Here is a 15206-nt window from a genome sequence, read left to right on the forward strand (position 1 = left end):
TGAATCCAACCCCCAAAATGTGAATCCTGGCCAGCAGTCCTGGCGCCAGCCTCCTGGACACCCTCGTCTCCCTGCCCACCTCCACCCCAGCCTTCTCGCTCAGTGCCTATGCATGGCCCTCTCCCCCGCTCCCCAGCCCCCCACTCCAAGCAAGAACACTCCATGCGTGTTGAACCCCCACCAGGCCTGCCCTCTGGTTCTTCCAGCTGCTCAGCAACCAGATTCTCCTCTCCTTAGGCCCAGCCTGGGACCCCTGCTCCCCGTATTTACAGAAAGCTTTTACATAATGTGGCTCTGAAAACATAACTCTGTACCCAGCTTTGCCCAGTTTTTGCAGACTCAGCTCAGTTAAATTCAGTTACTCCCCTCCGCTCTGCAGCAAATTCAACCACCAGAACATCGTGCGCTGTATTGGCGTGAGTCTGCAAGCCCTGCCCCGATTTATCCTGCTTGAGCTCATGGCGGGAGGAGATCTCAAGTCCTTCCTCCGGGAGACGCGGCCTCGTCCGGTGAGTGAGAAACACCTTTCCCACCCAGTGTCAGCCCCTGGGCTCTGATCTGGGGGACAGATGGGAGAGAAGGGACAGGAGGTATCAACCAGGCTGAGCCTGGTCCGAGGGAGCTTGCCCAAGCCTTGAGCAATGTCTCCTCTAGCCAGTATCTATTTTTATGACCCGCTGATTGTGGAAAACCAAACTAGGGACAAGCACGGAGGGGGACTTTCACGCCAGCTGTGTCACTCACTCAACCATCTGACTTGGGGCAGGTCACTCTGCTCCACCCCTTGTGAACCCCAGTGTCCTCATCTCTCAGATGGGAACTTCCTGACCTTGTAGATTTACAATCAAAATGAAGGGCTGAGGTATTTAGGAAAGTGCTACATACATGTTATGGTCAAAGGGCTAGAGTTTGGGGGAGTGAAGAAACCTAGGTGGGCCCACACACACTTCCCCCCAGTTGATTATTAGACAAGCTGGCTTAGGGCAGCCAACCCCCTCTAACCTAAGGATCTGCAATGTGAACTCTAAGGGTCAGGCTAGAACATCTCGGACAGACCTGGTTTATAAAACACACCTCACTGGGTGAGCCCAGAGGCCGGCTGTCCACTCCCATCACTGCCAGGGTCTTCAAGAGGTCCTGGGCCCAGGGAACTGGAGCAGAGCAGACACCCTGAGTTAGGAACTGCCATCTTGAAGTTGCTGCTGAACTATGAGGACCACAGGGAAGACTTGTACCCTCCCCACCCCTAAGGAAAGCAGAGAGAGGCCGACAGCCACGCGGCCACAGGAAGACCAGGACTGAACACCCTCCTCACATGGACCCAAAGTGGTGGTGGAAAACTCAGAAGGTCATACCTGCTCCAATTCCCACCTTCACTTGGGCTCTTAAGAGCCTCCACACCATTCCTGCAAGGCTCTGGCTGACCGTCTAAGAGGAATCCAATCTAACTTCTTGAGAGGATGAGTGTGTGCACCTCAGCACCCCTGGCAGGAGGAAGGGGCCTGAGGAAGGGGAGAGCAGGAAGGGGCCTACCTCATGATAACCCTCATCTGCAGCACCGTCCCCCTCCTCCCCAGAGTTTTCACGTTTCTCAAAACCACCCTATGAAGTAGACGGTATAGATCTCACCTCATTTTGGAGACGGGAAAACAGGGGCTCGGAGAGGTTATGTGACTTGCCGAGGTCACACAGGAAGTGGAAGAGCTGGGACTAGAACTCAGCCCTTATGGCTCTTCATTCCTTGCTCACTCCAGCCTGCTGTGCTATTGATCCCTGTGGTCCCCATGGGGAAGCCCTGAGGGCCAAGGTGAGGGCAGGTGGTTGAGAGCGAAGGTCGCCAGCTACGCAGGCATCTCTGCCAGGGTCTGGGCACCAGTCTCAGCTTCCCCACCCCTACCCAGCAGAGCAGAGCCTTCAGCCTCGTGCCCTGAGCATCTCAGCAGTGCTTCCAGCAGATGTCCAACAGGGAACATGTGACGTCACTCTCTGGGAGGAGGTCCAGCTCTGGGTTTCCCATTGGACATTCCTAAGGCTTGAGGACAAGAGAGTATTGTGACTTCCTCGTAAAGGGAATCTGAGAACCCATCACTTGGCAAGACCAAGAACCTTCAGGGAGGGGTACTTCCTTCTCTCACAGGCAAAGGTATCTCTCTTGATAATGATTTGGATGTTGTCCCAAAGAACAAAGCACGAGTGAGGAAGACAGATCACTGACATCTCCCACCACCTCCCTGCCCAAGTGCCGCCTCAAGGAGGCTCACAGCGGGAGCCTGCTGCCAGCTTCCAGCCTCTGGCTGCAGGTACCACCCCAGGGATGCCCATAGCCAGGGGAAGGTCAACTCTACTTGGGAAAGAGGTGCTTCTAAGGGTCAGGATCCCCCCGACCAAATCTTCCCTTTAACCCTTGACCCTGATCTTCTTTGTGTGACTCTCTGGCCAACCATGCTCCCAGATCTTGGTGGCGGTCCAGGTATCCTCCTTTCTCCTTTACACCCACTCACCTCAGATGAGCTGGTCCTTCCTGAGGCACTTACTGCCCATGATGGGTGATGTGAAATGTCGGATGACAGCCCTCCAGAGTGACCCCATGCAAATGTGTTTGCAGCAGCAACTTCTAGCCGGGGTGGGAGCAGGGCATGTGGGAGGTTGCTGGGTGTCCTGCATGGATTCTCAGAACCACTAACTCCAACTTAGTGAGTGAGGACCAGGTTGACTGTGAAAAAGGGCCAGGATTTATAGTGGACCGAGGTAGCTAATATCAGTAAATCCTGATGAAGGAGGGAGGGACTGGCTGATGGACATAGGGGCTGGAGACATACACACACTGAGGAGGGGGTGGGCAGAGCTGTGCCTCCAGGCTAGAACTCACTGAATTCAAAGGTCTGAGCTCCACCTGGTTCATTTGTTTGAAGCCCCTGAATCTCTCCAGGCTTAACCTGCTCTGTGCAGGTTCCCAGCCGGGTGCTCAGAATCAGACGCACACTCTGTGCCCACTTCCTGCCATCCCTGGGGTTCAGCAGCTAGACATCTAGACATCAAGATGGAAGGACCTCAGAGAGGGTCCAAGAGGCTCTGGCTTCAGATAATGCATGGATATGAAGTAATGATAGATACACAGACTCAAAGGACAGAATGGGTGCCAGGGCCAACTATGTCTGTCATAGAAATGAAATTCATGGGTACAGAGGGAAACATCGTTCGGTCCCAGGACCCCACCACCTCAAGAAGGAAGGACCCTTTTAATGTCAATATAATTTTGCAGACCCCCCTCTTTACTGAACAAAATTTTACTGAGGATTTAATATATGTCAGATATAGGCTAGTAGCTATCTTTTAGTATAAGTTGATTCAATCAATAATGACAAAGGCCATCAAGGAGTCAGTAATCTCTGTATTAAAGGGGGCAGCCATTGCCCACTATAGCATCTACACCTGCTTGGGGAATGGTAGTCTGGTAGGTAGTGGCTCTGGAGAAGATGCTGCATATGCATGGCGGCTCCTTGGACGCCAGAGGGCACAGCATAGAGATGAGAACCTCTGATTGCCACTAAAGCTTAGGTTTTCATCTTTGGTTTCGATTTTGCCAAGTACTAATTTTGCCTCCACAATTCGTTGACTGCATTTTTTTGACCATGTCCAGAGCCAGGAATCTGAGGCCCAGCACCATTCTCATCACTTTTCAAAATGGATTTTTGCCACTTTTCATATCTTGTGTCCCTGTCTTCATTCTTTGCTGCTTCCTTTCATCTTTCCCTCTTACTCTCATAGCCATCAATTTAAAAATGTATCCTTATTCTGTTTTTCCCTTGGTGAAACTGTTCCTCCCCCATGTCCTGTGATCCTTCATTTCTAAATGCAGGAGCTACTTAAGGAAGTATTATTATTATTATCAATATCATTCTCTTTTACCAGTATATACATTATCCTTTGGAAATAGCACCTCAGGAACTGTGAGCCAAAGTAAGATATTGGTCAAAACAGTGTCCTAATGGGAATATCAGAACCCTGAGTGGCACACACTCGCAGGCATGCTCAAAAGAATTCCATGGTCAAGCCAGTTTCAGAGCCACACAGACTCCCCTCTGATTGATTCTCAATACACACTAGTGTGTAGCAAAGACTCTGATAATTCCTCTGATGAAGAAGCCTATTTAACCCAGGAATTCCCATACCTATTTGATTGAACTCCATCCTACAGCCTGCTTCAGGAGGTACTGGATAAAACCCTCTCTGAGTATTGGACAGAATAAAAACTGCCTGACATTGCCAAAGGAAGTGCCACATTTAGTAGCAAATCAAGGAAAAAGAGCCCTGGTTCCAACTCCTCCTTTGGCCGGGCTGGATACAGATGGCACACAGGCTGTGTTCTGCACTGCTCATTTTCAATATCGGTCTTGTCACAGCATCCACAGACCCCCACCACCACCAACACACACACACACACACACACACACACACACACACACACAAACACAGATATGCAGACACACCTCTTGGGTTACAGACGATCTGCTTCTGTGAAGACTGATTATTGGTGTAATTTGCTCTGAACAGCCACAGACAGGGAGCCCCGATAAACGCGGCCCCTGGGCTAATGCCTGAGAAGATTTAGCCCCTGCAGTGCAGCAGACTTATGGAGCATTTGAGACATCAATGGTCCTTGCGTCCTGAGTGATGGGGGCTAAGACACAAAGAGACTCCAAGAGCGCTAGGAATGGTCCTCTTTGGCAGGAACAGAAAGAATTTTCCTGGAAACAGAAAATATTGTCCTAATACTATAGCAAGATGGATGAATATTTCTCTCAAAAATATATTACTTTTCTTGTCCCCAGGAAATGGAGACTCTGTCTCTCCCAGTGCCCAGTACTTCTGACCCTAACAAGGTCCTGGGAGAAGCCAGACACATGAGCCACTTCTCAAGTCCCCAACAGCGCCCTCCACGGAGTAGCCCCCTCCATGAATGCTGAGCCCCCTGTGAAGCACTCACTCTGTGCCTCTTGCTGAGTCCTCAGAACAACCAGGGAGGCTGAGAGTGTCACAGCAGTGTCACACACGAGGACACGGAGGCTTGGACAGAGGGAGTGCCACCAGCCCCAGGGCACACAGCCAGTAAGGGACCCAGTAGGATGAAGCCCAGCTCAGCTCAACCGAGCACTGAAATGTACCCTGTGTGCTGTATCTGTGCTCACGTGGGTGCCGTGCCCTGAGTCCACAGGAACGCCAGCCCTTCTCAGACATGCCCTCCTAAGAAACTCAGTTTTAACTCCTAGAATCCCGCCTCCCCCAATCCAAACCCTAAAAGCCCAGCTCAGGGCAGTTTCAGCTCCACCCTACTAGCTGAGCCTCTCTGAGCCCTCAGCCCTCTCACCGTCAATATGGAGGTAACCTTGCTTACCTACTGACCACACAGGACATTGCATCAAAGGCCCTGGGACTTGCCCTCTTACAGGTAGGGGACTGCCTGATGGTCCATGGGCAGCAAATGCTCCCCTCCCTGAGTCGTCTCCCCTGGAACTGAAGCAGGCCCCACAGGAACTCCTCGCCACCTCCCCCAATCCACGCTATTGCTCCAAAGAGTCCCAGGGAGGCCCTGATCTGTGGCAGCATCTGGAAAACCCTAGTTCGGCTGTGATCAACCAACCAACAAACCCCCTTGTTCACTGAACCTCGGCAGTGAGCTAAGCATTGCGCTAGAGACCATGGAAGTGGATGCCAAAGGCCCTGCCTCGGGAGCCTCAAGGTCTCCTTGGGGACGTGGTGGAACAAGCCCCGAGCAGCACAGTGCACGCGACACTGCCTGAGGACATGCTGCTGCGGACTCGGGGGTTAGGGATTGAGAAGACACCAAGAAGGGCGCAGCCCTCAGGAAAGACTTCTGGCTGCCCCACCAGACGGGGAAGGAGAGCCAGGCTGCATCCCTGGACAGTTCAGGTAGTGGGGGGCAGAAACTTTTGCACAAAAGGGACCTCATGCAGGAAAGCCAGAGATAGCTCTTCAGCTGCCCAGTGTTTTCTGGAAGGTTCGCTTTTTCAGTCCACTTTAGATCTAGGTCTTCTTGAAGAAAGTTAATTTTTAAAATATTTTTAAATAGAGCATTTTAAAGCAACACTACCCTGCCTTGATTTCCTCACAGGCCTGTTTGTACATTTAGGGTATTCAAATGTTTATGAAGATAGTGGTGGAAGAGTGGGCAGAAAAAAACACGAAGGGGCAGGACGTCTGTGGTATGGGTTCCGGCCCCACTCACCTGGCAGCTGTGACTCTATAAACACTGCGCCCGCCCAGAGGTGGAGTCATTGTTCTGGGCTGAGGCCCAGGCATGTGCTTTTGTATAAATCTACCAGTGATCACGAATGTGCAGCCAGGGCCAAGACCCCAGGGTGACGAGCCTGCGTTTGACCTCCTGGTGAGCACGGGAGTCCAGTGTTTCAGACTTCCTCTCCCCTGAGAGCTCCTCACCAGCCGGTCACTACTGTCTCCTACAGAACCAGCCCTCCTCCCTGGTCATGCTGGATCTCCTGCACGTGGCTCGGGACATCGCCTGCGGCTGTCAGTATCTAGAGGAGAATCACTTCATCCACCGGTGAGTCTAAATGACCTTGCTCTGCCCTCACCTTCCAGAGGCTCCGCTATGTGTCCCCAGGGCTTTGTTTGGCCCATATGTAAACTGGAATCATGTGCTGTGCTGTGCTTAGTCACTCAGTCCTGTCTGACTCCTTGCAACCCCATGGACTGTAGCCCGCCAGGCTCCTCTGTCCAGGGGGATTCTCCAGGCAACAATACTGGTGTGGGTTGTCATGCCCTCCTTCAGGGGATCTTCCCGACCGCGGGATCAAACCCAGGTCTCCCACGTTACAGGTGGATTCTTTAACAACTGAGCCACCAGGGAAGCAAAGTGGGGTCATAAAACATCTATATCAGCACTGGAGACCCGGATGAGCTCTACCTGGGTTCCTTCAGGGACCCCCGCCTGTGTCAAGTCCTAGGTCATGTTAATGTTTCCTTATCTAGAAGACTGAGCTTCCTAGGTGGCTCAATGGTAAAGAATCTGCCTGTCAAAGCATCCAGGGTTCAATCCCTGGGTCAGGAAGATCCCCTGGAGAAGGGAATGGCAACCCACTCCAGTATTCTTGCCTGGAGAATCCCCACGGACAGAGGAGCCTGGAGGGCCACAGTTCATGGATCACAAATAGTGAGGCCCATCTAAGTGACCAAGCATGCCACATCATCTAAAAAATTGGGTTCCCTAAGGGAAGTTTAAGTTTGTATTTTCTGGCTATGGATAAATCAAAGGCAACAACCCTATTTTATTCATCTTTACATCCCCAGCATATAGTGGCACACAATAAATGTTTACTGGATAAATTATTTTTTTTCTAAAATACTCAGAAATGAAGAATGAGAATTATTTCCTTTACCTCTGTACTTCATTTCTTCTGCTCTATATGACTGACCCTTGTGTTAAATTGGTGTTTGCACCCGTACATCAAGTCCATGTGTAATGCTATAGACATAAAAAATGACACATATTTCTTTCCATGTGGCTATCCATGGCTTTCTCAACAGACAGCTTGATTCTGCAACTTGAAAAGTTAAATAGATTGTTAGACTCTTTGCAAAGCTCTTCCTAATGATTTGTTTCTCATTTAGTAAATAAAAATCTTACTCTTAAACTCTTACTCGTGAACTCTCAAACATTCATGAACCTATCAAAGAGTATAAGACATGTTGCAATCTATGTAAAAATAACGTAGAGAATAAGAGACACTGTAAGAGTGTAGAAAGAGAAGAGCATGGAGGTAGATAACAAGCTATGTTTTCTTCCCTAATAAAGGGGATGTTAAAGATCAGGAAATACACTGGCCTAGTTTACTGAAATCATTCTGAAAACAAGGCCAGAAGCTCACACTGGCTCATCCTTTGTAGCTTCATCATTTTGGCCCTCAGAGCTTCCTCCTGAGTCTCAGCCTTTCCAGCTTGCAGATCCCTGTGCTTGATAGAAATAAGAGAAGGAAGAGAGAAGCCGAGCCCCAGTTCTGTTCTCACCCAAAGCCACACTCTCTGCTTCACAGCGCAGGTCAGCCCTGCCACTGTTGTCCTTGCCCTTTTTATTGTGTCCAGAACTTTCCATAAATCTCAGCTCTGGGCTTTATTGTTGCTCAGATGTGACAGGGTTGTGCTCTTTTTAGAATAAGTCCTTGGCTAGAGCCATCTTTCCATCTTTTTTTTTTTTTTCTTTGAAGTATAGTAGAATTACAATGTTTCGTTACTGCTGTACGGCAAAGTATGCATTCTTTTCCACATTCTTTTCCGCTGTGGTTTCTCAGCTTGGTGCACCTGGAAAGAATAAATGTCTCTCCATCTCATGTCTACCTCCGCTAAGTCTGAGCCCATCTGAGAGCAATGTGACCCATCCCCTTAGTGACTTCAGCTCTCTCCCTTCACTTCTCCTCGAGGTCATCTCTGCCTTTTCATCTCCACCCCCACGTTAATCACCAAGTGTCCAGATTCTCTGACTGAGGGATTGTGTCTACTTTTCCTCTGACGTTTTGAAATCTGCTTTCCTGAGGGATGATACATTTTGACTATATCCAGTGCCCTGTTATTACTGAAAATAAGATAACAAGGAGCAAAAATTCACTCAAGATCCCTATTGCTTCCATATCTGTAAATAGTTGCTGAAGGTCACAATAAGATCCCAGAGTAATATTTTGTTGCTTCTTTTATCTTTTTCGAGAAATGAAATTGTCAAAGATTGAATCAACAGTATGTTCGATGATCTGCTTTATAAGCAAAAGGTGACGATTAGCAGAAATTGTCCATCTCAGTCAAAGCTGTCTTGCGGGGTAATTGGTTTTAGGAAAGCATCTTTTTATATCTTCTAACTGGCTCGAGGCTGATGGCACCCTCCCCCCATAGGTTTACCTTAATTCTCTTCTTCACCATCTGCCTTAAGATTCACAGACTCCCATGCACACACACCTCCTGAATTCAGAGCGGACTCCCTCGCAGATCCACACACTCCCATTTTTCTATTAGATCTGTTTCCTTTGGACATGGTTTATTGCCATTTCAAGAAATATGTGTCATTCTACCAATTCTTGGTGTGTTCTATGATATTACATTTACTTTCTTGCCATTAAATTCAAGATCAATTTTTTAAGCAACCATTCCATGCACATCAACGGAAAGACCTTTCCAGAGCTATAAATATTGTTGTTGGTTGACTTCACTATATTTCTCTTGAGAAGCAATGGCTATATATCCTACTACATTTTCTTCTTTTTGATGTCATATATGTTATGCTTTTATGGTTTTCTTAGGGCATTTTACACACCATTGCTCCTCAAAATTCAACTTAAAACTTCTGAATTGGGGCAGTGGCATTAATAACACCCATCTCCCACCCTGACCAATTGTTCTGCTATCCTAAGCCATGAACCCCCATCCAGATCTATTTTTTAAAAATACTATCCAGCTGTTTATTTTCCATGATCCTTCTTTCTCAGCCAATGATCATGAAACCAGTTGAAAGTATAAAAACACCACCCATTCCCCCCAAGAAGTACTATTTTTTTCTGTCCAGGACTTTAATATTATTAGAAACCCATTCCATGAGTTTGAGCAAACTCTAGGAGATAGTGAAGGGACAGGGAAGCCTGGTGTGCTGCAGTCCATGGGGCCACAGAGAGTCAGACATGACTTAGTAACTAAACAACAACATTCCAAACTTCGTCTGGCTGCATCCTTAATCCCCACGTGCAACTCAAGAATGGGTTAGCAGTCAGTGAGTAGAAGCTGATGAGTCTTGGAAAGCTTCTGATCCAGCCTTACATGCATGCTATGGAAGAATAGGCCCTAACAACTAGAACGTAACGACTAAGACAAGGTAACTTTATAACAGGAAAGAAGTGATTCTTTGGCCTCATAGCTATGATGCATACAGCTTAACAAAGGCTTTAGATAAAATCATGGATGTAAAAACCATGATGGCGTATTAAAATATAAAACTAGAAATATTTGGGGAACACCTTGACCTACTTGAATCTCATGAGAACCATGCTGTTCCAGAACACTCCGTCACACAACCGGCAGAAACCAACCAGCAATTGGTACAGAACAATAGCCAAAGGCCAAACACATTTCTATGTCCCTCTATTATCTTCTTTTAAGTTTTTTGATAAAATAAGGATAATACTAGCACCTTGTGTCTTACAGGGCTATGGTGAGAATTAGATATGAAGCAGTTAGAACAGTGCTTAAGTACCTGGTAAAAGGACAATCAATTTTCTAGTTCCTATTATAGTTATTTTCATTATTATTATCCCATTAAACGTTTTCAATCATCTCCCCTAATCCTTTTCCATTTCCCTGTTGGTTCTGAGACCTAGAATTGCTTAGCTATTTCTTTCATACTGAAGTCTAATGTAGTAAAGGAAATACAGAGAAGAAAAGGGAACTATTTGAACTTTAGATTGGAGGTGAAAATTCTTGTGATTCTTATACCTTTATCTTTTTAGGAATGAAATTACGAAATGCATTTTCTCTTTTTTTTTCATCCCAGGGACATTGCCGCCAGGAACTGCCTCTTGACCTGCCCAGGCCCTGGAAGAGTGGCCAAGATTGGAGACTTCGGAATGGCCCGTGACATCTACAGGTGAGTGAAGACTGCCATCACCCATCAGAGCTCACCTACTCAACCGCATCCCTAGAGTACTCTGGTGCCTTGTCAACCTGCCGCCTAAAATGGCATTAAGTTCCTTTTCAGCACAGGGGCAGCCTTAATTATTGTTCATGCCTGAAGGACTAATTCTAGGATCTCTCTGCCTGCAATAATTAACACTAACCTGTTAATTAGATTGTCTTTCTGGTTCCAACTCTAATCCTAGCATGTTCTGAGACAGAATAACCTGGATACTTCACTTGGAAAAAGTTTCTGGGTAAACTTTAGCTTAATTAACCCCTTTCCTCAATACTCAGGAATTCCAAGCAGACTTAGCTTCCATTACCCTAGGCAAGAGCACCTTAGAACTGAGAGGAGACTGGGCCCAGCACATTGCTCTGCATTTCCCACGCCAGGAGACATGGAAGTATAGTTCAAAGCCCGTCAGTACTTAGCTCAGCTTCATTTCTTTTTCCCTCTCTCATTCTCGAGGCTACATCAAAAAAGAAACAAAAAAAAAAACAGGGAACTTTCTTGGTGATCCACTGGTTAAAACTTGTGCTCCGAATGCAGGGGGCCTGCGTTTCATCCCTGGTCAGGGAACTAGATCCCAGATGCCACAACAAAATTCAAAAATCCTGTGTGCCATAACTAAGGCCCAGTGCAGCCAATTAAGTAATTAATTAAAAAGAAATCAATAAAGTAAAAATTTTAACTGCAAAAAAAAAAAACCTCTATTGTATACTATCCCACACTTCTCTTCCCAACCCCTAGTTTCATCTTTGTCTAATTATTAACAACAGTGACTCACTCCATGAGCTGAGCGAGCCACTCTCTGGCATAGTCACTAATTACACTAATTACAGTTCCCTAATCCAGCAGTTGAGTAAGGAGAGGGGGTCAGGTAGACCTTTCAGTCTTCGGACAATAAGGGAGACCCCTGTCAGCCTCCCAAGGAACTGGTAGCCATCTCCTAGGGTGCGAATGCTGATGGCATCCTGTTAGCGCAGGGCAGCAGCGCAGGGAAACTCAGGAGTCAGCAATGTTTTCACCTACTGTTATCTACCACTGATACCCACCGCATACCTGGAAAGCTCCGCTTCACCCTCTTCCACCACCCAGAGCCTCGGTGTTCCTTTACCTCCTGTCTCAGAGCACCCAGGACTGCCTGTGCTCTAAGACTCAAATGCTGCAGCGAGACTAAACGAGTCACGTGGTCTGGCCCTTCCCCTACGTCCTCAGCACTGACAGGTCCCAACTCTAGACTTCAGCACCCTAGCTTCCCTACAGCCCCCTGCTTCCCACAGGCCCCATGCGACAGCGTGTGTCACGAATGTCTCCTGCGAGACTTTCTTTGGCATTCAGCTTCATCAGCACCCCCAAGAAACTCTTCCCATACTTTTCCACCCACCACCCCCACCCCAGGTGAAACAAACCCATTCTCCTTTGGTCACTGAGTTTCCTCTTGAATACATACTTTCGTCATCATATGTGTGTTCTTTAGCAGTTAATTATGTCTGTTTCTTCCATCAAACCATATCCTTGGAAGAGAGAGACTATGACTTATTTCTGTCCTCAGCACGTGGCAGAATACCTCACACATTGTTGTTCAGTCACTCAGACGTGTCTGACCCTTTGCAACCCCACGGACTGCAGCACGCCAGGCTTCCCTGTCCTTCACTATCTCCCAGAGTTTGCTCAGACTCATGTCCATTGAGTCAATGATGCCATCCAACCATCTCATTCTCTGTCGACTCCTCCTCCTCCTGCCCTCAAACTTTCCCAGCATCAGGGTCTTTTCCAAGGAGTCAGCTAACCACTCAATTCATATTTCAGTCAGTTATTTTTTGAAGTAATTAATCTAGGCAGCTGGTAGGAACCCACCTCCCATAACATACCAGGCACTAGAACACAAGGCTGGGGTGGAGCTGGCTTCAGAGGTAGGAATTAATTTATTAGTGAGTGGCATTAATGATGTCACTGACAAAAACTAGTTACCTCATCCCTCAGACGCCAGCTCCACCACAGGCCTGTATTTTCCCTGGGGGCTGTGCTAAAGGAAGCAGCTTCCCACCAGCCACCTAGAGCACTTGGAGTCACGTGCCTGTGTTGAATTGGATGCTGTGTGAGCGCCGAGGAGGACCCAGACTAGTAGGACACCAGCCCTGCTCTGAGTCCTCCCATTGCGTATCTCGCATTACCGTGGATCATCAGGAACTATACTCATAAGGCTGGAGTAATGGTATTCACTGTGAGTTACAGTAAGCAAAATCCATCAGGGAAATCTAACCATCTGCTAGCGGGTATTTTAGCCATTGCATAGATCTTTTCTTTCACACCTCCGGCAGGCTGTTTCGTCTCCTATTAAGTGACACTAAGGTTGTTAACTAGATGATCTGTGTCCCCTGCTGTCCCCCCGAACCACAAGAGCCCCTCGTTAATTTCAGTTCATAGACCTTGCTTTTTGCCACTCTCTCAAGGTACCTGGCTCAGAGCCATCTCCAGAACCGAGTCTTCTCTCTTCTCCCTGCAGAGCAAGCTACTACCGAAAGGGAGGCTGTGCAATGCTGCCAGTCAAGTGGATGCCCCCGGAGGCCTTCATGGAAGGAATATTTACTTCTAAAACAGACACGTGGTGAGTCTTTCTGCTGCCCTCATCCAGGTCTCACCATGAGCCTTCAAGTAGAGTTCATGAGTCAAACGAGGCCACACTCTCTTGTGGAAGGATAGGAGAGAAGACAGCATACCTCTATAGCAGGGCCCACATCAACAGAGCATCAGAATCACCAGGAAGTCTTGGTAAGACACAACTGAATGCTGGACCCCACCCTGAGAGCTTAGGATTTAAGAAGTCTGAGGTCACTGAGAAGTTCCATTTCTCACAAATTCCCGGGCTGTGTGGTCTACTGCAGGCTGGTGGACCACACACAGAGCCACACGTAATTTTTTTTAACATAATAACACAGTTGGATTTATCCCAGGAATGCAACATTGAGTTAAGATTAGAAAAATGATCAATGAAATTCTCCAACTGACAGAATAACAGAGATAAAGAAATTATTATCAGCACAGGAATATCAGTGATGGTGATCTGCAGCTACAAATCAGTTTGGAAAACACTGTCTGCACATTAGATCTCCAGAAATCATTCATCCCGCAAAACTGAGACCTGTACTCCTCGACTAGCCTCTCCTTCCCTGGCAGTCATCATTCTATTCTCTGTTTCTGCGAGTCCACTGATAAGTGAGGTCATGTGGCACTTGTCTTTCTGTGCCTGATTTATTTCACTCAGCATGCTGTCCTCCAGGTTTATCCCTGTTGTTGCAAATGGCAAATTTCCTTCTTGTTTAAGGCTGAATAATATTCCTGTGTGTGTGTGTGTGTGTGTGTGTGTGTGTGTGTGTGTGTGTGTAAAATACATGCCACGTGTTCTTTATCCATTCATCCATCCATCAGTATTTAGGTTGTTTCCATATCTTGGCTATTGTGAGTAATGCTGCAGTGATCATGGGAGTGCAGATGCCTCTTCAAAATACTGATTTTATTTCCTTTGGATGTATCCCCAGAGGTGGGATTGCTAGATCTTAAGGTAGTTCTATTTTTAATTTTTTGAGCACTCTCCATACTGTTTTACATAATTCCTACTAGAGCAACACATAATTTTAAATGGCAGTCAACCTGTGTTCCCTCCCAAAATACACACATTCACAGAGGAATCTTTTTTGCATAAAAATCCACAAGGACACAGACAACGATGACACTGTTTTGGAAACTGGAAAGTTTACAGACAAACGGTCCCTTACTTGTGTGTGTGTGCTTAGTGGCTAGGTCGTGTCCAGCTCTTTGTGACTCCATGGACTGTAGACTGCCAGGCTCCTCTGTCCATGGAATTTTCCAGGCCAGAATACTGGAGTGGGTAACCCTTCCCTTCTCCAAGGGATCTTCCCAACCCAGGGATCAAACTCATGTCTTCTGCATTCCAGATGGATTCTTCACCATCTGAACCACCAGAGAAGCCTGGTCCCTTACTTACGAGACTAGAAAGTTGACACCTACGTCCATCTTGAAGTAGCCTGCTTCACTCTGCCTGGTCAGGAGCCCCAGAAAGACCCAGGAATGGAAGGTGCCAGCACCTCCAAGTAGAGGTGCAGCAGATAGGAAAATGAGTTACAGATCTGTTTAGAAAGTAACTAGATCATTCCCTCACCTCTGCCCCTCCTCTACCATCACACAAGGCTAGGGGTTCCCTCTCTGAAGAATTTAATTCTTTCTGACCTTGGGGATATCAGACATCAGCAAGGGTAGATTCTCTACCATAAGCTGATATAGTAGAGTTTAAGAAGTCTGCCCACTTAAAGGCGCATGCCTCCTTTCTCCCCTCAGTGCCGAGCACACGGCAGCTAGGCAGGATGAGATCAGAAGATTCTCACTGAAGGAACTGACCCATGCAGAGAAAAACTTTAGACATCACAAGTGCTAGTGGGCTGAAAAATGGCCCTCCGATGGTATCAGGCTCTCATCCCAGAAACCCTCATTAGGAGAA

The 15206-nt window shown here is 47.4% G+C and overlaps 1 protein-coding gene across 1 annotated transcript in view; it reads left to right on the forward strand.

Moving 5' to 3' along the window:
• ALK (anaplastic lymphoma receptor tyrosine kinase) overlaps window positions 1-15206 on the forward strand; it is a 728920-nt gene that overhangs the window by 700473 nt on the left and 13241 nt on the right. Inside the window, exons 23-26 of the mRNA XM_018055482.1 lie at window positions 380-509; window positions 6486-6583; window positions 10565-10657; window positions 13197-13298. Of these exons, the coding sequence (XP_017910971.1) occupies window positions 380-509; window positions 6486-6583; window positions 10565-10657; window positions 13197-13298 (423 nt within the window). The remainder of the gene's footprint in view (window positions 1-379; window positions 510-6485; window positions 6584-10564; window positions 10658-13196; window positions 13299-15206) is intronic.

This window comes from Capra hircus, chromosome 11 (assembly GCF_001704415.2).
Source record: "Capra hircus breed San Clemente chromosome 11, ASM170441v1, whole genome shotgun sequence".
Lineage (NCBI taxonomy): Eukaryota > Metazoa > Chordata > Mammalia > Artiodactyla > Bovidae > Capra > Capra hircus.